This window comes from Brienomyrus brachyistius, chromosome 25 (assembly GCF_023856365.1).
Source record: "Brienomyrus brachyistius isolate T26 chromosome 25, BBRACH_0.4, whole genome shotgun sequence".
NCBI classification, from domain to species: domain Eukaryota; kingdom Metazoa; phylum Chordata; class Actinopteri; order Osteoglossiformes; family Mormyridae; genus Brienomyrus; species Brienomyrus brachyistius.
In genome coordinates this window covers 7135891-7154295 of record NC_064557.1, presented here as the reverse complement: position 1 = coordinate 7154295, position 18405 = coordinate 7135891, and the positions used below count along the sequence as shown (strand labels likewise).

Sequence of the window (18405 nt, the reverse complement as noted above, 5' to 3'; positions counted from 1 at the left end):
GATGCATTCGGCCAGAGACTCCCAAAAAAGAAGGAAGAAAAAAAAAAAGAGTGGGGCCGGGGGGGGTAGCTAAGATACGATGATCAAAGGAGAGTCTCTCCTGAAGAAATGGATAGAGGTGCATCATCCACGAGTTAGCTGTGCATTTAGAAGGTAGTCAGCCAGACACTTCTGTCTTCCACGACTGGACCTTGAACTAAGACCTTCATGGAAGGACCACAAAGCCTGATAACAGGGCAGTCCACCACAGCCCAGTGGGTGTCGATGTGTCAGCACCTAAATATATTTCAAAGTTATACAGAGGACAGCATTCAGGAGCCAGAAAACACATCTGATAAACAGCGGGAACAGAGTGTTTTGGGCGGCTTTATTTATATATTAATTTGAAAGGGCGACGGAATTAACATAACAGTTTCATCGTTACATTGTTTTGACCTTCGCCTTTCAAAAGAACATTAGATGCTAGATGCCGATCAGCTTCTGTTTGGTCTATTTTCGTCGACGAGCCGCCGTAAGCGCTGGTCAAGTATTAAAACCATCCCTTTAAACTGACAAAAATTGGGACGAATCAATAAAATTCGGAAAATTGAGTGCAGGTGAATGTTTATGAAACAAAGGCTGACGCGAGGTCAGGAAACGCCCACGGTGACAAACTTTATGGGCTAAAAATACACTTAGTACTTTTGGAACATAAGGCTTCTCCTCATGTTTTGATTCACTTTAATATTTCTGTCTACAAAGTTCAACTTTTCTGTTTTGTCAATCATTCGTCAAACTTTCAAGAAGAAAGTTACTTCTGTTTTTTTTTCCCTAATGAACTTTGAAAAGACTTTTGACTTTTTTTAGAAGAAGAAAGGCAGTAATGAATGTGACAGTCTGAAGAGCCCCCAGTACTCGGCAACATCTAACTTTGCTTGAATGTTTAAAAATACTTACATCTGTGCATTGGCTCAGATTCACGCCCAGAAATTACACGGCGACATGGCCTGAGTGCCCCTTAGCATCGAATGCCACAAGAAGAGCCTGATTTCTGGCACTTCTAAGACGTAGTGCAATGATAACATTACTTTAGACAAAGGAAAGACTGAAATCAGGTGAATTGTAATCCATCTGGCCTTGTTCAAAAGGAGTAGATGGAGCAGAAGTGATAATGAGGAGCTTTCGCAGAGAGTTCTCTGGGTCTAATCACTGTCTGATTTCAAACGTTAAGGACCAATTAAAAACGATAGGGCTCAATAAGGGATTACAACAGTAAGTGGAAATGGGTGCTTGGTACAAGAAAATCGATCATGTGTGTCTCTGTACAAGGATTTCCAGCTGCTGAGGGAAGAGAATAAATACATGGATTTCCACAGGACAGTGAGCTTAACCGTCGAAGTAAATCACTGATTAATAAAAATATTGAGGAGTCCAGAGGAAGGTTCACGCTGAAAGAAAACAGAGGTTTATGCCCACTTTTGAATACATGTTTGAACACAGAGATTTTATAGGGTTTTCTTTCCTAACTAATGAATTATTCACTTAGAAAACTCAGCAGATACCCATTAATGTATAAGTAGACAAAAATATATTGATTAATTTCCATTTGAAGGGACTCTGGATGCTACTGTAGACTGAGGGTCTGTCATTTTGCCTGATGTTGCAGGCAGATCATTACATACATCTTAGTTCCTGAATATGTGCTTAATCTCCGAGACACAATTACCAAATATCTGACAGTAGTTAAAGGCTCCTCTGATTGTTCCTGAACCACATGAACTTAATGTACAGCAAATTAATGTTCTGGGTCCTCGCAAAAAGACAAAAATCCAGTCAGCCATCACCTTAAATACCTGTGACATCACTGCCGCAAACGAAGCAGGATGAAGGGACAGCATAAATGTAAACATCTCAAGTTCTAATAATCGGTGTCAGACTATGGAACTAGCGAAAGAAGCTGAGGATGAATCAGAGTGATGCCTCTTTTGACTCACTGCGGAAATTGTTTTATCTTACTTTACCGAAGGGATTTACAGAAGTGTCACAAAGGATATTGTTAAACCGAGGAGAGGCTTATGTATTCAGTGTGGATGGGAAACCTTTACTGAGGGCAGGACTATGGCAAATGTAAATTATTTCTTTATACTTTGGCAGAATATAGAACTGGTTCTCATTTACATACGCGATGTTATGCAAAAACTTTAAGAAGCACTTAAACATACATTCACGATGACTATAGTTATCACATTCTGCACCAAAATATTCTTATACACTTAAGACTTAAATTCAATATAATGATAAACAAAGGGCCAGCGCTGATCCCACATCAGTCAGACTCATAAGCTACTTTTTTTACGATGTTTGGAGACAAACCAAAACGACATGCTAATATCTGGTCTCTTGTGGGTGGGGGCTTTCATCTGAGAAGCAGTATGATGCCAAACCGCATTGTAAAATCGCTAATTAAACAAGAGCAGTGGTCCTCCTTTGACTTCAGGCTACCCTAATTTACAGAGAGCTTACCGTCCATACTGATGAACCAAAAAATAGACTGGCGAACTAGTCAATGTGTATCGCAAAAATTTAACAGTAAACCAGTTTTTGTTGCTTTGTAATAAATGAAATATTAATAAGCATGTTGTCTTTGCTGCACAGGCTAATCTGTGTTTTGATTTTGAGAGGTATGCACCTCAGCGTCCAAAATCTACTCCTGCCTAGAACAGGATATGTGGGTAGAAGATGGATGGATGGATGGATGGATGGATGGAGACAAAAGATATTACTTCTCCATAATACATTTGGAATGCATTTAATAAAAGCTTTAATCATACATCTTCAAATGTACTGTCCTTTAATAAATCTCTTCTTAAAAATGCTAATTTTTATTTTAGGTAAACCTAGACCAGACTGAACAGTTCTGATGAGTTAATATTCATTACGTTATTTATTACATGATTATAATTTTAGAACAACTACTGCGCACTTAAAAAAATGGTTATTTTCCATTGATCCCTCACAGTGCCAATGATCATATAGCCGTTGTCCAAAGGTCGGATTCGGGTTGCACCCACCCATCTCCCATGATTTCTTGAAGGCGGAAATCTTGGAAGTATTCCAGACGATGACTGATGGGAGAGAAATTATGCCATATTTTAATATCTAAAGTCACACTGACTCGCGGCTGATAGGTCACACTGGTTTAGGTGATTTGTTGGTACAGCTTAATACTAGATTTAACATGATCGCCGGTGTCGGTCCTTCATGCTCCATCAGATATATTTCAAGACAGAAATACCATTTGACCCCCCACTAAAATAAATTCACATAATAAAGAAAACAATATAGTGTTATGCAGGTGAGCTTGCTCTGTGAAGACGCTGCTGTAAGACGCACATATCTAAAGATCTGCATACTTACAAGTTGGGTTTTTGACCTGCCTCAATTTCATCCCTTGGTATGGGATAAAGGGCTTCATAGGTCCGCGCTTCTCCAGAACCGTGGATTGCATAGGAATTCATTTTATTCACTCCTGGTGGAAAATACCTCCACGGAAGTTGAGCTTGCCCCTCCCACCTATTCCCATTTATGGAGGCGTGGAATGACAAAGGCAACCCTTGCTTAAGAAGATAAAAACAACATTTATCAGGCACCTTAAGAGCAACGTGGGATGCAGGAGCAAACAGTTGTACTTTAACCAACCTGGAATGCATGTCCTCTCCCAGAAAGTAATAAAATTAAATGCTGTCCATGCCTGCAAAATAAGTAAATATGCAGCTGATTATCATACACACCCATCATGTTATACCTACAGGTCATCTCATGTTGTGAATGATACAGAAAGATATTTTTGGTACCTTTTAATTTGTTATTAGATTCTTTTAAAAACGAGCTTGTTAATAATGCACCAGCACTTTAAGGAAGCTGACAAACATGTAAACACTCACGGGCAAAGTTCCACCTCCAGATATTTTTCTGTGCTGCTATTCAAGAAGAAGGACTCGACAACTAAAACAAAGTAAGAAAATATACTGGCAGAATAGACATTAAGGGAACCCAATTATTGATTTCAGCCTTGTTTTATATTATGCACACGCACTTATTCCTTAATTATTTTTTGTTTAATAGTAAAGTATATTTATATGCAAATTATTCAGAAAATTAAATGCAAAATATGGTATTTATAGTTCAGCTCTGGAATGACGCAAACGCACCTTCATAGTCCCAAAGGCCAGGAAATGGCTGACCAGCACCCCCTGGTGGAGATGCTGGATCATTGAAAAAGGGGGCGGATACTTCCATTAAAAGTCCACAATCTCCCGGCGAAAACTTAATGTTCACAGGGTCGTGGTTCACGGGTAAGCTGTCCCAAGTCTGATCGATGGTGAAGTTCATCTAGAGAAATATCGAGATTGACCTCGATTTTTGCATTTCATTACTTATCTCTCAAGCCAGCTGGTAGGTATGATAAGCCCCCATAACGCCGCAAGGTAACTCTCAAATTCTGCTAGTAGCATATTTCATCCCAGTGTTAACAAAACATGGCATTTTCTATTTAGACACATTGGACAACTGTCAAAATCCCCTGCGATATTATTAACTTTACCTGGAATAAGGCCTTTTGACACTCGCGGTGTTTACAATTTCAACAAATTACAGGAATATAGTAGAATGTAAAGTTGTTTTGGAACATATTCCATCAAAATTATATTAAACATGAAAACGAGGCAAAGCACAAGTATAAGCCATATATATCGATTGTATACGCATATCTTGGCAATTGAAAGTCAAATGGCATGACTTCCGTTTGTGTCACACCGTTTTAATAATAATTCTACATATGATACTTACTATAAGGCAGATGGGGAGCTATGCAGTCAGAAGGAAAGACTGATACAAATGAACTATGAAACAGTACGATGTTATAAAACCGTACCATCTGATAACACACACTGCGACATGACTGCCAACTTCCCACCCATAGAAATAAAACAATTAGGAGCCTTGCGCAAGTACGGAAACATACCGCCGCATCTGAGACAAAACAAACACCGTCAAGTGCAGTGCAATGATATTCTAAAATATATGTAATCAAATAATGGACTAATATAAATTAACACTGTAAAGTCACGGTATGTTCAGTAGAACTAAAGTAGAAGAGGAAGTGAAATTACTTTTTTCCGCACGGACCCAAAATGGCGACGGACCGTATGGCTGAGTGACGTTTTGATTGGTCACTTCGTCCGCTTCGAACTACGCGGCGCACGGACGAACTTAGGGGTGGCACAGCTGTGTGGCTAAGTGTAAGTATAACTTTATAGTGTAATACAATGTAAAAGAAAGCGATCGCGTCTGTGGCTTTACAGCAGTCTGTTTGGCGATTACAGACTGTTTGGAACGCTGTCATGATTTTTAAAATGGGGTGCAGATTTCAATGATAGTATTAACCGGCACTGGTTACGCCTAACGACCGACAGCCGTGGTTAGTTACCGGGATCGGCGCTTCGCTCCCGCTGCTGTTTTGACATGTCAGATGTCACGATAACATTCCGAATCCAACTAATCAAGATGATTTCAAGTGACCAGAAACGCCTGTCAGACTCCTTGTGCGCTATTCGCATGCACAGGTTTAAAGACCTGAGGTCCTTGGCTGTCTTTGATTTTTGTTTATTGATGTGACGTACACGTGGCCCTCCTGTCCACATTGTGCATATCTGGAATAAGGTATTCATTAGCTGCGAGCACTGAAGTGATCATTCCTCCTTAGATCCAGATGTCAACCGACACCGAGTATCAGCGACATCAAGGTGAGAAATTAAAAGCTTGTCGTTCCTTTTCATTTCAGTCATCCGATGAATTTGTATTTACAGACCTAGGAAAGGTGCTTTTCATCTGTGTCGACGTTTTTGTGTGATTGGCTATTTGATATTATAAATACATCTATTAAGACGCTATATGTTCGTTTTATTTTTAATATTAAAGCCCAGACGCTCAATCCTACCGTGACTCAATATGAAGATGGAGAACAATCGCAACCCATGCCAGCCCAGGTATGTACATTATGTATGAGGATATGATGTAGGCCTACACAATAAATTAGGGGTTTAATTATAATGCAATGTCTTGAAGGATCAAACAGGAATGGACAATGGATCCCCTTGTCTTACAGACAGGTCAGTGTTTTTGTGTGTATATAGTCTCATACTTACTATTTGCGTAATACTAAACAGACGCATGTAAAGCGACAGATTCCGACTTGTGTTCATGTTGACATTTTTCTTTTCAGCAAAATGGCGCCACTCGTAGCAGAGTATGACAGACACATGAATGATATGACTGAACAAATTCGTCTCTATCAGGTACCTTTTTAAAAACTTTTCAGCTGTCATCATGAATTAAATGAAGCGTTTAATAGACATGGGTATTGTAATTTAACAGATGGTAGCAAAGTTAATGAGCTTCGAATGGGGGGGGGGGGGGGGGCTTTTAAACTCCCCCAATGGCTTCCTCACTGTTTCTTTGTGAGGGAGGGGGGGGTGGGGTGGAATACAGAATTGTGCCTAATTGGATTTTGCAGAACAGCACAAAATTTATTACAGAGTTATTTGTTTCACTTCTAATATAATGATGTTTAACAGAGCTATTAAATTTGCATAAACCTGCATATTTTCTTCTGTTTGGGGTGGGGGGGGCGGTGATAGATATCTTAATTTACTGTCACTTTGAAACCTACAGGGGCAGATGGAGGCACTCAGAATGAAGCTCGACACCGTCGTGAATGAAAATGAACGGTAGGACTTCCAGCTCAGTTCTGCCGTTATACTGAGCCGCCTGCTCTTTGGATACGGCGACAAGGATGACAGCCAGGGGGTGGCATGGTGCTGCAGTGGTTAGCACTGTGCTGCAGTGGTTAGCACTGTGCTGCAGTGGTTAGCTCTGTGCTGCAGTGGTTAGCACTGTGCTGCAGTGGTTAGCTCTGTGCTGCAGTGGTTAGCACTGTGCTGCAGTGGTTAGCACTGCGCTGCAGTGGTTAGCACTGCTGCCTCACACCTCAGACCAGCGTTCGAGTCTGCAGGGGTTTGCCTGCTCTCCCCGTATCATCGTGGGGTTTCCCCTGGGTTCTCTGGTTCCCCCCTACAGTCCAAAAACATGCTGAGTTTCCAGACTGCCCATAGGTGTGCATGTGTGTGTGTGAATGTGTCCTGTATTGGGTTGTTGCCTCGTCCTGGGTTGTTCCCTGCCTTGTACCTGTAGCCTCCGGGATAAGCCCCGGACCCTCACGACCCTGAATAGGATAAGCGGTCTCGGGAGGTAGATGGATGGCTGCCATTTTGTGTAAATCGTTGAGATGTTCAGCCTTTTCCACAAGTACCCGTCCTAATGTCAAGTCAGCTAGGTTTTTTTTTGTTGCCATTTCGATCATAGACAGAGTACACAGTGAAACGTGACATTGTTCCTCCAACACCATAGTGCAGCAGCACAACAAAAATGGAATCAGTACAAGACACAAGTGCAGACAGGACAGAACTATACAGAATGCAAGGGGGGCAAAGAGACTAAAGAAACACAAGACAGCATACAGTGTAGCCGACAAAAGTATGAATGAATGCAGTATTATGACAGATGCTGTATCCTGGCAGCAGAAGTGTGCAAAAAAAATGCAAGATAATGTAGAAGCATTATCTGTTGAATGGTGACCAGTCGGCAATAAATGTCTCGCGAGTGCGTGTGTTTTCGTACGAAGGCTGTACGTGGAACTGCGAGAGTCGATAGAGAAGCAGCTCCAGGCTCTCCCCGTCGGTGCCGGGCTGGGCGAGGACACCTCGATGGACGAGGAAGCCATGAAGAAGCTGCAGGATCAAATGCAGCTGTCTCTGCAGGTGCGGCATCATCGGGGCAGTGGGCGGGGTCTCAAGGCTCCGCCTTAATGTGCGTGTGCTCATGTATGAGGAGCTGAGGGCGAGTAATCGAGGCATCCGTCTCTATGCGAGTGGCCCGTCTGCGTGAGCTCATTTTGTGCTCTGCGGGTGAAATGTTAATGGCTGAAGTTAGCGAGTTAAAAAGACTGAGATATTGATGCATCCGTTCTGCTTTTCGTACATCTGCGACGCGCGATGGACTTTCTGCAGGAGAAGGATCACGCACTTGAGCTGTGGCAGGCAGCTGCCCAGGAGCTGGACCGGCTACAGCAGATGTATCAGAAGGTCGTGACTGACTCTCGGCTCCATGTGGCCGAACGACAGACCATGAAGGTGCGGTCCTCGGCCCACTATATGGATCCGCACAAGCAGTGAAACATTTGCTGCAGTGTTTCTCAATCTGGTCCTCTCTGTTTGTGGGTGTGCTTTCCTGTTGCGTCCACAAGGGGGAGATGTGTTACAAGAAACGATGGAACAATTTGGGACATAAAATTTTAAACGGGCATAAATTGCCATGTTTGCATAATTCAGAAAGTCAGATGTCATTGTCTTTAGTACGATCGGCCTGCTTTAAAAAAAGTGTCCTGTATTTATGTTACAGAACGAACTGACGCAATTCCAACAAGTTGCTCGGCAACTAAGAGAGGCCAATCAGACGCTAGAGACGGTAAGGCTTGGATGTACCAATAGCCGCCAGGTTCTTGTGGATTTCAGATTAAACATCCTGCTACTCGGTACCTTGCCGCTTATGGACGGTAATGAGTCTAAGGCAGGACACGCTTTGCTGTGCGAGTCTCCTCCAGTTGCTGTAATTCCTCCCATTCGTTCTCTTTCACACACTCAGCAAACTGCATTTTCTCGCCTTTGCATTTTCCATTTTCCTGTGTCTCTCTCTTGTTCCTTCACTTCGAGGTGTGACACATAGGAGCGGGGGTGTTGAAAGAGTAATACAATATCTTTCTCGTGCATTTTTAATGGGGCTGGGGTTTGTTAGTTCCCCCCACCCCCCCCCCCCCAACTTTTCCTTGCAAAGAATTATAGGTTTTGTGCTGTTAAATTGTCATTGTCAAATGCCCCCGGTCCCTGGGTCTGGCTTGTTACACGCAGACCAACCAGCAGTTTCTGAAGACTGTCACGGAGCAGAACTCGGAGGTGGAGAATCTACGCAGCCAGCTGAGGTGGGCCCCCTGTCCCCCCCACATCCCCCACCCCTCCTGGACTAATGTACTGTAATTGTAAATATTGTAAAATGCACATCGATGCCATTTCATACTGCAGACATGCAAAGCAAGATCTGAGAGCAGCTACGACCAAGATGGAGGAGATGGCCAAATGCATGCAGGACGCTGAAGAGCAGACACAGCGTCGGGTAGGCCTGCCACCGCGTCATGTGGTCACCAGAGCGGCCTGCCACCGCGTCATGTGGTCACCAGAGCGGCCTGCCACCGCGTCATGTGATCACCAGAGCGGCCTGCCACCGCGTCATGTGATCACCAGAGCGGCCTGCCACCGCGTCATGTGGTCACCAGAGCGGCCTGCCACCGCGTCATGTGGTCACCAGAGCGGCCTGCCACCGCGTCATGTGATCACCAGAGCTGCCTGCCACCTACACTGCAGGCAGCTGTGGGTCTATTCGGTACAAACACCAGAGGTGCAGGAAGTACAAGTCAGGAAATTCCTTTCACAGTTATAAACCTGTCCTCATGTCTTGGCTTTTACCAGACATAGGAGATATGCTAGGATATCGGCATGGATAATTAATAATAATAATAATAATAATTAATAAGTATGGTGCTGTACTATTCTTTGAGCCAACGAACCACCGGAGATGCACAGTGTCTTGAAAAATGTGCATTTTCATTATTGCAAAGCATTGTATTTAACTCACAATTTTAATACAATACGTTTTATGGCAGTCTGTTCATGGTACAGTACGAGTTGCCATAATTCCTACATACTTAACCAATTGTCTGCCTGTACAATGTCAGTTACAATGAAATTCTCACTTGTGTGCATCCTTCCGACAACAACATGAATAAATAAATCATAATAAATCGAACAAACATTTAGCAAGTACATTTACAGGAAAAATGTTTCATATTCTTTTTAATGAAACATTTCTGTTAATGAATGAAAACTCGGAAGGAAATATTTGAAAGAGGGCAGTAGACGTAGCTGCTGTGTGAAGTGAGACGGATGTCGTGCTGGAACGTGTTCAGGAGGCGGAGGCCGCAGTGGCTCATGGGAAGGAGGAAGCTACAGAGAGGCGATTCCAGCAGCACCAGGCAACCATCAGTCAGCTGGACGCCAAGTGAGTGTCCCGGCGTGGAGGATGGCGGAGGGGACTCTCAGGGGAGAGGGTCCCTGACCCCCTGCGTTGCCACCCCCCCTCCTGGCATAGGCTGAAGGTGGCCACGCGGGAGATGGAGCAGCTGAGGCAGGAGCGGGCGGCGTGGGAGAGGCAGGTGGGCGAGCTGCAGGGGCGCTGCGCCGCTCTAGAGGACGAGAAGTACGAGGCGGTGGCCAAGGTGCGCGAGAGCGTGCAGCTGGTGGAGGAGGCCTCACTGCAGAAGGAGCAGGTGAGCAGGAGGACCTGCGCCGTTCATGCGAGCGGCTCACTGTCACCAGCTAGACCTTTTCATAGTAAATGCAGTGATTATTTCTAGCAGATTCATTGACATTTTAATTAACATTAGAGTTTAGCATTTATCGTTTTCTTGCTCGTCGTGCATTTTGGACGTCTTAATTAATCAATGGTACAAATTAAAAAATTTCAGGCCTTTCTGAGAGAAAAGCAGAAGGCGGAAGAGCTGGAGAAGATGATGGAGGCTCTGAAGAAGTTTATTCAAGATGCTGCTACTCGAACCAGAAAAGAGGCCAGTTTGTTTCGCGTTCAGGATGAGGAAGAGCTTTGGGCGCCGGGGGAGTCACTGCATCTAGAATGATTTACTTGATGTTTTCCAAAAACAGAAGCATGTTGAGAGTCACCGCTTAGACAGGAGCACTGCCTGGGTGATCCTCGCCGGCATCCCATGCGAACTTAGCCCTTAAATTAAGTGTCTTATGCTCCAAATCCACTTGCATAGTCCGTTGGATTCCTTGCCTTTGTTAACATAAGTGACGCATAAGACAAGGTCTGGAAAAATTGATTGCTTTGCTGGAAGTATTCAGGGTGCCCGTTCAGTTCCCTTAGCTGCCGAATGCTGTACATATAGTGCCAGTCAAAAGTTTGGACACTCAATGCCGTATCATATGACCTGGTCACCTGACCTAAATACAGTTTGGAGGAGCTCAGCATATGAGGGACCTCCTTCAGGACAGCTGGAAGAGCATCTCAGGAGGCCACCTCATGGAACTGGTGTAGAGGAGACAGTAGGGTCAGCCAGTCCCTGGGGTGATTGGGGTTAAGGGCCTCACTCAAGGGCCCAAAGGTGGGATCACTCTGCCGAACCTGGGATTTGAACCAACAACCTGCTGAGTCCCAACCTACAGAGCTGCCCCCCCACAAACTACTTTAATACTTTTTCAGCCAGTGCATAATCCATGTATGTTATTTTATAGTCTTCATGACTTAATAATTATTCTAGAAAATAGTACAAATAAACCTTTCTATGGGGAGGTGTGTTCAAACGTTTGGTGTATTTTTAATGAACTGGTGGTGTAATATTTTAAACCGTTAGCTAATTGATTGATTTTATCATTTTCAGGTTGAGAATGTCCGTAAGCAGTGCAATGTTCAGATCCACAGGATGGCAGAAGAGCTGTCAGCCCTTCAGCTGGTGTGTAGGCCCCTCTGCAAAACAAAAACATCTCAAATTGCACTTATTTATACCAAATCCTACGTATTCGTACATTACGCGTGCCGTTAAAGATGGATGCCAGCTGTAATAAATGTGCCAGGGGTTCCTATGTCTTGAAGTCCTTTTTTGTTGTTTGTCAATACTTGTGTATGTTGTCAATAATTAGTTGCTGCTTTTCATTCATAATTGTAGGCCGCTGACGGATCTCTTGTGTTCTGCTTTAAGGAATGTGCAGACAAGCAGTCACAGATAGAGAGGGGCTTGCGGGAGAGAGAGGCCGTGGAGGAAGAACTCGGAAAGGTGGTTCCGCCGTTTGTTTGAGGGCTTGGCTGTCGCCATGGAGATGGAACATAGTCCTGCACATAGTACGGGTGTAACCAAGCAGTCAACTCACAATTCAGTTTGATACATGCACTACATATTCAACAAAGTAAGACCGAAGACAGACCTAGATCGTGCTTTTTGCGGTTAAACGCTGCCACAGAATGTTTTCAATTTATAAACATTAAAAGTACTACATTTCCTGTGCAGTGCAATACGTTAGGGCCTTATTTATAACAGAAATAATACTCGAGTAAGACTTTACAAATGTACATTTTCCTGAAATTCTGTAGATCAGAGAAATCCAGATTCCATGTACAGACAACCCCCACATTACAATGGGGTTGTGTTCCGATGAACCATAAATAAATCGTACTAGGGCGAGAACGCATTTTAAAAGCAGTACACCTAAGCTAACAAACATCATAGCCTAGCCCAGCCTAGCTTAAACATGCTTAAAACACTCACATTAGCCTACAGCTGGGCAAGATCATTAACAACCTATTTTATAATAAAGTGTTGAATACCTCATGTAATTCATTGAATAATCACACCCATCGTAAAGCTGAAATATCGTAACACGGACCAGAGAGCGTCTGTATCTGGAATTTTCCAGTTTTAGTGGCTGACACTGGTTTCAATAATTACTAGCTAATATTTGAAGATTTTCCGTGTTCTTTAGAATGTCCATTAGTATTTTACCACTTTAGACCTGGTGCTTGGGCATTGTGGCTATACTTTGTGTGCTGACTGATAGTTTGCTCCAGATATGGACCAACTACAACGCAGAGTTTACAATGTCGTCCCTCAGATGTACCGGGACGGAAAGGCGGGGGAACCAGAGTACAGGAAGATCGACACCCTCCACGAGAGATGCCTAGGCGCAGAGCGGCTGAAGGACGACCTGCAGATCACGCTCCAGACGACGCAGAACAAGATGAAGAAGATGGAGATGGAGTGAGTAACGGATGGGAACCTGGTCATCCGCACATGGCGGTTTGGACTTACTGCTTGATGAATACATCAGTAGGTGCTGGTATCTTCACACTGACACATGAGGGGATCAAGCTTGTGTTACGGTACACACGCACGGCTTAAAATCCAGCATTGCATTTAATGCGATATTGAGTGATATGCTCAAATGCTGTGACAAAGTTTTGTCTCTGCAGTACCGCAGTCTTAAGCTAGAGAAGCCAGATCAGTCTTTATCCTATTTTAAGGACTAAAACAACTGACCAAAAACTGACATCCCATCTAGGATGTACCCCAGCCTTGTACCCTCTTCTGGCTGGGGTACGCTATACGGCTCAACATGACCCTGACCAGAAAGAGTGCTTTGAGGATGGATGGATGGATGGATGGATGGATGGATGCTTTAAAATATCCTTCCCCATCCTTCTCACAAATGCGACCACAATGCTGACAGCCTCCTGCCCAGATGGGGAACGTGCAGTTGCATGAATGCAACTCTTCATGTGCTGAAATCCTTAGGCATTCAGGACCCCTGTCCCGCCCGCAGGTATCAGGAAGAGCTGTCCCGCTCCCAGGAGGAGGTGCGCAGGCTGCAGGTGGCGCTGGCGGGGGCCCGGGACGACTGCGGCAGCGTGAGCGAGGAGCGGCTGCGACTGCAGCAGGAGAACCAGCAGCTGCGCAGGGAGATGGAGGAGCTGCGCAAGATCTCGGTGCAGACCCAGAGGAAGGCCAAGCAGCAGGTAGGTCCCCGTGGGGGACTGAGGCCCAACGGCGTGCAGATACACCCAGAGAGGGCTGGGGTCACCCCCACCTGCCATTCCGCCTTCGCCGTAGGTGTCCGCCCTGCAGCACGAGTTCTCCGTGAAGGAGCAGGGGCTGGAGGTCAGGGTGCGCGAGCTGGAGGAGAGCGGCCGCAACTCCTGCGCCGACCTCAACCGCCTGCTGGTGGCGCAGCAGAGGACCAGCAAGCGCTGGAAGGAGGAGGCAAGGAAGCTGACCGAGGCCTTCGAGCACAAAGTGGGCAGCTTAAAGTACGTTGCAACATTTCATATGTATAGGATGTGGACATTTTTGGGGTTTTTTTTAGGTACATGCATGAGTGTCCAGGCTTGTTTATAAAATGGTGAATTAGGCTGCAAAAGTCTTAAACGGTCTAAGAAAATGATGTTGGTGTAAAACCATATTATGTCTGTGAAAGTGTGTCATTTCAAAACCTCTCCTAAGGTCAGCCCAGTATTTGTAGTAACCATCCAATAAACCTGTGAATTTTTTTACTCGACCACTTTTGTACGGCCAGTCAGTACTTCATTGACTTTTTAAAACCGAATATATATATTTCAGTAACCAGATCGCTAAATTTAACAAAATATATGGAATAGCTGAGCTGCCCTTGAGGAGAGGTTTGGGAACTGAAGCGATGTTTGTGTAGCCATCCAACCATCAGAACGGAGGAAATTCTTGTTAGTTTTCGTAGTTACTCATCATTTTTCATATGTTTTCATGTTAAATTGTCTTTTTTAATTTGAGCACATATACCCTTACCGCTCAGATCAATAGATTTCCTTTTGCACAGTGCTGTGTGTGCAGGAGTGAAGTGTTAACCCATGCAGGGGAGACATGACCACACACGCTAAACTTAGTGCATTTAAAACATAAAATTCTTCTTGACCTGAGGCCTCGATGATAACCTAGTATGGGATTTGTGCAATTTCAATAATTATTTTTTTACAGGAAAAAAGAAAGAGAACTTCTAGATTTTACAGTCTCCCTGTGAAAAAGCAGAGGGTTTGTAACATGGTGTAATGTACTGAGGAGTAACTCCACTTGACTGACTGTCTTGGCACATTGACCGCAGGGCCGAGCTGATGCGACAAAAGCAGCATTCGCAGGACCTGGAGGTCCAGCTGGAAGGCGATCATGAAAAGATGGTGGAGGTATAGTGTCCCTTGCTGACAAACCCATATCCATTCCTCAGCCAGCCCTCTTTAGCACGTCAGCCATATGTATCGGTTACATCATGAGATCTGATTAACTATGAAAGTAATCAAGCCCAAATACATATAATTAACTGCACAGATTTAAGTACTTTAAGTACTTTTGAAGTACGAGTCATGAAATACAAAATGGGATGTGTAAACGTTTCTACATTTGTTGAGGAACATTGAAGAACTCAATCCCAGTAAAAATATGCTCTGTCAGTCTATCCATCTTCTAACCATGTACCAGTTTATGAGAGTTCCTGGAGTTGCCCTCAGTCTACACTACAGGAGGAAACCCATCTAAAGATGTCAGGGACTACATGTGTTTTGCTGGAAATGCGCATTGACTACAGCCAGTCGCATCACCAGTCAGGTGCAGAAGGAAGCTCCCAACCAATCCAAATGAGCCCTGAATGATTTGTTTAGCTCGAATGCTTTAACAACATTACTCTACTTGAAAACCCTCAGATTATGTCCCTGGGATAAGCCCCGCATGTCTTAAAATCCTAGCAACGCCCCTGACTACAGCACATCAGTCGTATTTCTTTACATGTGACTGCTGTCATTACAGAGTGAAAGACAAATGGCAGAGTATCAAGAGAAGATCGACAGGCTCCAAAGGCGTCTGACTCAGGCCGAGCAAAAGGCGTCAACCGTGTCACAGCAGGTGCTGCGTCCCTCTGAGTCGGGTGTTAGCGCTGCTGTTTGTCCTGCTATATAAAGTTAATCCAGTTTAGTTTATTGTTAATTTACCCAGCCTGGCCTAGCATTCATTGAGTATCTGACTGGGATACTTAATATGAAGGTGAAAGTGATTGTCACTGTGGACATTGTTGAAACGTGTCCTTTCTATTTATCCTGTATGTGACATAGCAATGGACAGCTATCATTTAGCACCCAGGGAGCAGTGCTGGGGGGGTGGGGTGGGGTGGGGGGGCAGTACCTTTAAACCAGCAACCTTTCGATCGCGAGCATGCATCCCTAACCGTTAGGCCACCACTGCCCCCCGCCCCCCCCCCCCTTATTTTCCTTTGTTATATACACTCTATATACTGCTCAATACATTACGGGGCAGTATAATAATAATAATAAAATGCAGATTTTCCAGAGTTTCTCCAAGAGAGTGACAGGTTTGTGTATTGGTCAACAAAAAGAGGAGAGTTAAGAAGAATAATTAAGGGACTGAAAACTTTATCTTGAACAGCAGGGATCAAACATGGAGAACTTCAGAAATTACTGACTTCAACTAAAAGATTCTGAACCAGAATTCTTTTCTCCCCATCCAGCTCAGCATTGTCGCATCACAAAGAAGAAAAGCAGCCTCTTTAATTGATCTAGAAACAGGATAAAATGTGCCAAGTTCCAGGGACCATCTCTGTGATCCATAAAATGTTATTTTTTACTATAATATTTGTAATAAAAAAAAAAAATCCACTCAGTGCTTGGCTGAGTAACATTGTTAAAATCACCAGTGTGCAAATTATTTTTCACTCCTTTCTGTCCAGTTCCAGACTCAATACAATTTCCTGATTTTTGTTTGTACTGTGTATGTACACTTGGCAATGAAACGTCTCCATCACCAGTCAATCTGACTAATAAAAACAATGACAGAGCACTTCTAGTGCCACCGGCCTTCAGATGAAATAATGCCTCATAAAGAAATGGCCCCTGAAGACCCTGAGAAGTTAGGTCTTCACTCCATGGACACCAGAACATTGTCTGGTTTACTTTGCTGCTGTTGGTCGTACTTTCTTGCTGCATAAATCAAAACAAAGATAAAGTGGAGGTTCATTACATTTAATTGATTATTAAATCTCATCTATAAAAATACGAATTCACATCAGTTTATATTAGAGGTATAACTTATTTGGGAAAGAAGTGTTTGTAAAAAATAAATGCGTGTTTTGTACAGTATGGAGAATGATAACATTTGGAGATAATCGCGTCTCTGTAAACACTGAAATCACCGTCAGTTTAATTGTTATATTCAGCTGAAACGAGTGCAATAAAATTCCAAAGGTACCTGATAAAGCACTATAAGTCTGCTAACACATGGGTGATAATCGTGAAGTACAAGGCGAAGGTGCCAGTCTGCTCACCAATGGAGTACATTTCTAACTGCTGGCGTAAGCGCACTTTCTGCAGGCTGTCGTAGAAGTTGGGCTCCGCTGTGGAGCCCACGGTTGGGGGCAAAGTGAAAATCCGCATGATCTTCCTCTTGTTTCTGCAAAACACGAGCGAGGCAGATACAGGAGGTGACTTAACTCGACCACCACCCCACCTCGTATGTCAAAGACCTCACTGACATTTAAAAACTAATTTCATTAATCGAGCTCAATGTGAAATTTCATAAATACATGGAATGGCTGGGGTGGCCCTGAATAGACGTTTGGGAACTGAAGGGCCAGTGCAAAACGCAAATGGACGCCTCGGTACTCACTTTCTGGCGTACATCAGCAAACCAATGCTAACCAAGATCACTAGGAGATACACATTAGTTGCTTCGTTCCAGGCTTCGTGTACCGAATAATCGATCGTTTCGTCGTCAGCCATTACGCCGTAGCCTCCCATCGCTACACTACGACGCTTAATACGTCGAATATGGAATTACAAGTGTATGTAAACAGAAGCAGGTTCTCTTCCGGTATGACAAAGAGCAGCGAAAATTAAAGAGAGTAAGCGGTGAGCGAAAAGTGACATAACTCGTTACTGCCCCCTAACGGAGAGGAGGCAAACAACGCAATTTCATAGGGCATATTAATAATGGAAATAGTACTCAGAAAGAGGATTTGGGTTAATGCATGGTTTTAAATGCTTCTATAAACAAGAACTCCGCATTAGATTCCCTCTTGGATGATATTAGGTTGTTTGGCATTTCTGATCCGAATTTCTCTATAGCGCCCGTATAGCCCTGGTTACTGGTCACTGCGTGCTTCAACAAGCAGTACTTGTGCGGACAATATATATCAATATACAACACACGTACTGCGGATATACACAAATCAGTGAATATCACCCTAAACGTATGTAGCCCTAATGCAGATTATATACAAAACGAATTATATAATCTAATACATAAAGGTGACTATAATTACACCGTCATTTAAAGGGCTTGGTCTCTGCAGAGACCTGCCCAAAACTGGACGTTTGCTCACTGTTGTGCGACGACATGCTGATATATTGAGATAACATCCAAGTATATGGTTAGGGTTCTCAGATGCGAGCTTTTCCCCCCAATTCCACAATTTGTGAATAACACTTGTACTTTTTAATTCCACATATCAGCACTTCTAAAAGACTTGTGTTTCTTTGGGCAACAGACCAAACGTAAATCTTGACATTGCGGGGTTTGGTAATTATACCTATACTTGGAATTGCATTTGGAAATACAGTCATATCTGTAAATAAACGAATAACCCCTCTACCAATTCACAATAT

General features: G+C 43.7%; 3 protein-coding genes across 5 annotated transcripts; 1 reads left to right on the top strand and 2 right to left on the bottom strand.

Annotated features, from left to right (window-relative positions):
- Positions 1 to 2772: 2772 nt before the first annotated feature.
- c25h4orf33 (chromosome 25 C4orf33 homolog) lies at positions 2773 to 5142 on the bottom strand. Of its 2 annotated transcripts, none has more exons than XM_048996622.1 (6): positions 5003 to 5142; positions 4191 to 4371; positions 3924 to 3984; positions 3679 to 3730; positions 3397 to 3596; positions 2773 to 3104 (listed from the first exon to the last, which is right to left on the bottom strand). In XM_048996622.1, exons 2-6 carry the CDS (start codon positions 4369 to 4371, stop codon positions 3008 to 3010), a joined length of 591 nt encoding a protein of 196 aa, XP_048852579.1. In that variant the 5' UTR covers positions 5003 to 5142; the 3' UTR covers positions 2773 to 3007. The 2 variants fall into 2 exon arrangements, with proteins under 2 accessions (XP_048852579.1, XP_048852578.1); XM_048996621.1 differs by having other exon boundaries at positions 4828 to 5139.
- A 12-nt stretch (positions 5143 to 5154) lies between these two features.
- Positions 5155 to 16435, top strand: sclt1 (sodium channel and clathrin linker 1). Of its 2 annotated transcripts, XM_048996560.1 has the most exons (22): positions 5155 to 5279; positions 5744 to 5783; positions 5959 to 6026; positions 6106 to 6149; positions 6263 to 6335; positions 6712 to 6767; positions 7721 to 7856; positions 8106 to 8228; positions 8497 to 8562; positions 9003 to 9073; positions 9174 to 9264; positions 10115 to 10206; positions 10297 to 10474; positions 10673 to 10771; positions 11603 to 11674; positions 11921 to 11995; positions 12828 to 12973; positions 13536 to 13728; positions 13823 to 14019; positions 14844 to 14922; positions 15539 to 15634; positions 16254 to 16435. In XM_048996560.1, exons 2-22 carry the CDS (start codon positions 5750 to 5752, stop codon positions 16314 to 16316), a joined length of 2052 nt encoding a protein of 683 aa, XP_048852517.1. In that variant the 5' UTR covers positions 5155 to 5279; positions 5744 to 5749; the 3' UTR covers positions 16317 to 16435. The 2 variants fall into 2 exon arrangements, with proteins under 2 accessions (XP_048852517.1, XP_048852518.1); XM_048996561.1 differs by lacking the exon at positions 5155 to 5279 and having other exon boundaries at positions 5290 to 5783.
- On the bottom strand, positions 16142 to 17614 carry smim19 (small integral membrane protein 19). The gene is made up of 3 exons (XM_048996624.1): positions 17408 to 17614; positions 17067 to 17191; positions 16142 to 16722 (listed from the first exon to the last, which is right to left on the bottom strand). The coding sequence occupies exons 1-3, from the start codon at positions 17536 to 17538 to the stop codon at positions 16661 to 16663; spliced, it is 318 nt and encodes a 105-aa protein (XP_048852581.1). The 5' UTR covers positions 17539 to 17614; the 3' UTR covers positions 16142 to 16660.
- Between the last annotated feature and the right edge of the window lie 791 nt (positions 17615 to 18405).

Excerpts from the sequence above, each read along its gene's own strand:
- c25h4orf33 (XM_048996622.1), bottom strand. The coding sequence starts at position 4,371 with ATGAACTTCACCATCGATCAGACTTGGGACAGCTTACCCGTGAACCAC. Across the intron at positions 3,731-3,923 it reads CTGGAGGTGGAACTTTGCCC|GCATGGACAGCATTTAATTT; the intron begins GTGAGTGTTTAC and ends CTTATTTTGCAG. Across the intron at positions 3,105-3,396 it reads GCAGGTCAAAAACCCAACTT|TCATCGTCTGGAATACTTCC; the intron begins GTAAGTATGCAG and ends CTCTCCCATCAG.
- sclt1 (XM_048996560.1), top strand. The coding sequence starts at position 5,750 with ATGTCAACCGACACCGAGTATCAGCGACATCAAG. Across the intron at positions 10,207-10,296 it reads ATCAGTCAGCTGGACGCCAA|GCTGAAGGTGGCCACGCGGG; the intron begins GTGAGTGTCCCG and ends CTCCTGGCATAG. Across the intron at positions 13,729-13,822 it reads AGAGGAAGGCCAAGCAGCAG|GTGTCCGCCCTGCAGCACGA; the intron begins GTAGGTCCCCGT and ends CCTTCGCCGTAG.
- smim19 (XM_048996624.1), bottom strand. The coding sequence starts at position 17,538 with ATGGGAGGCTACGGCGTAATGGCTGACGACGAAACGATCGATTATTCG. Across the intron at positions 17,192-17,407 it reads TTGCTGATGTACGCCAGAAA|AAACAAGAGGAAGATCATGC; the intron begins GTGAGTACCGAG and ends CGTGTTTTGCAG. Across the intron at positions 16,723-17,066 it reads GTTAGAAATGTACTCCATTG|CAAGAAAGTACGACCAACAG; the intron begins GTGAGCAGACTG and ends TGATTTATGCAG.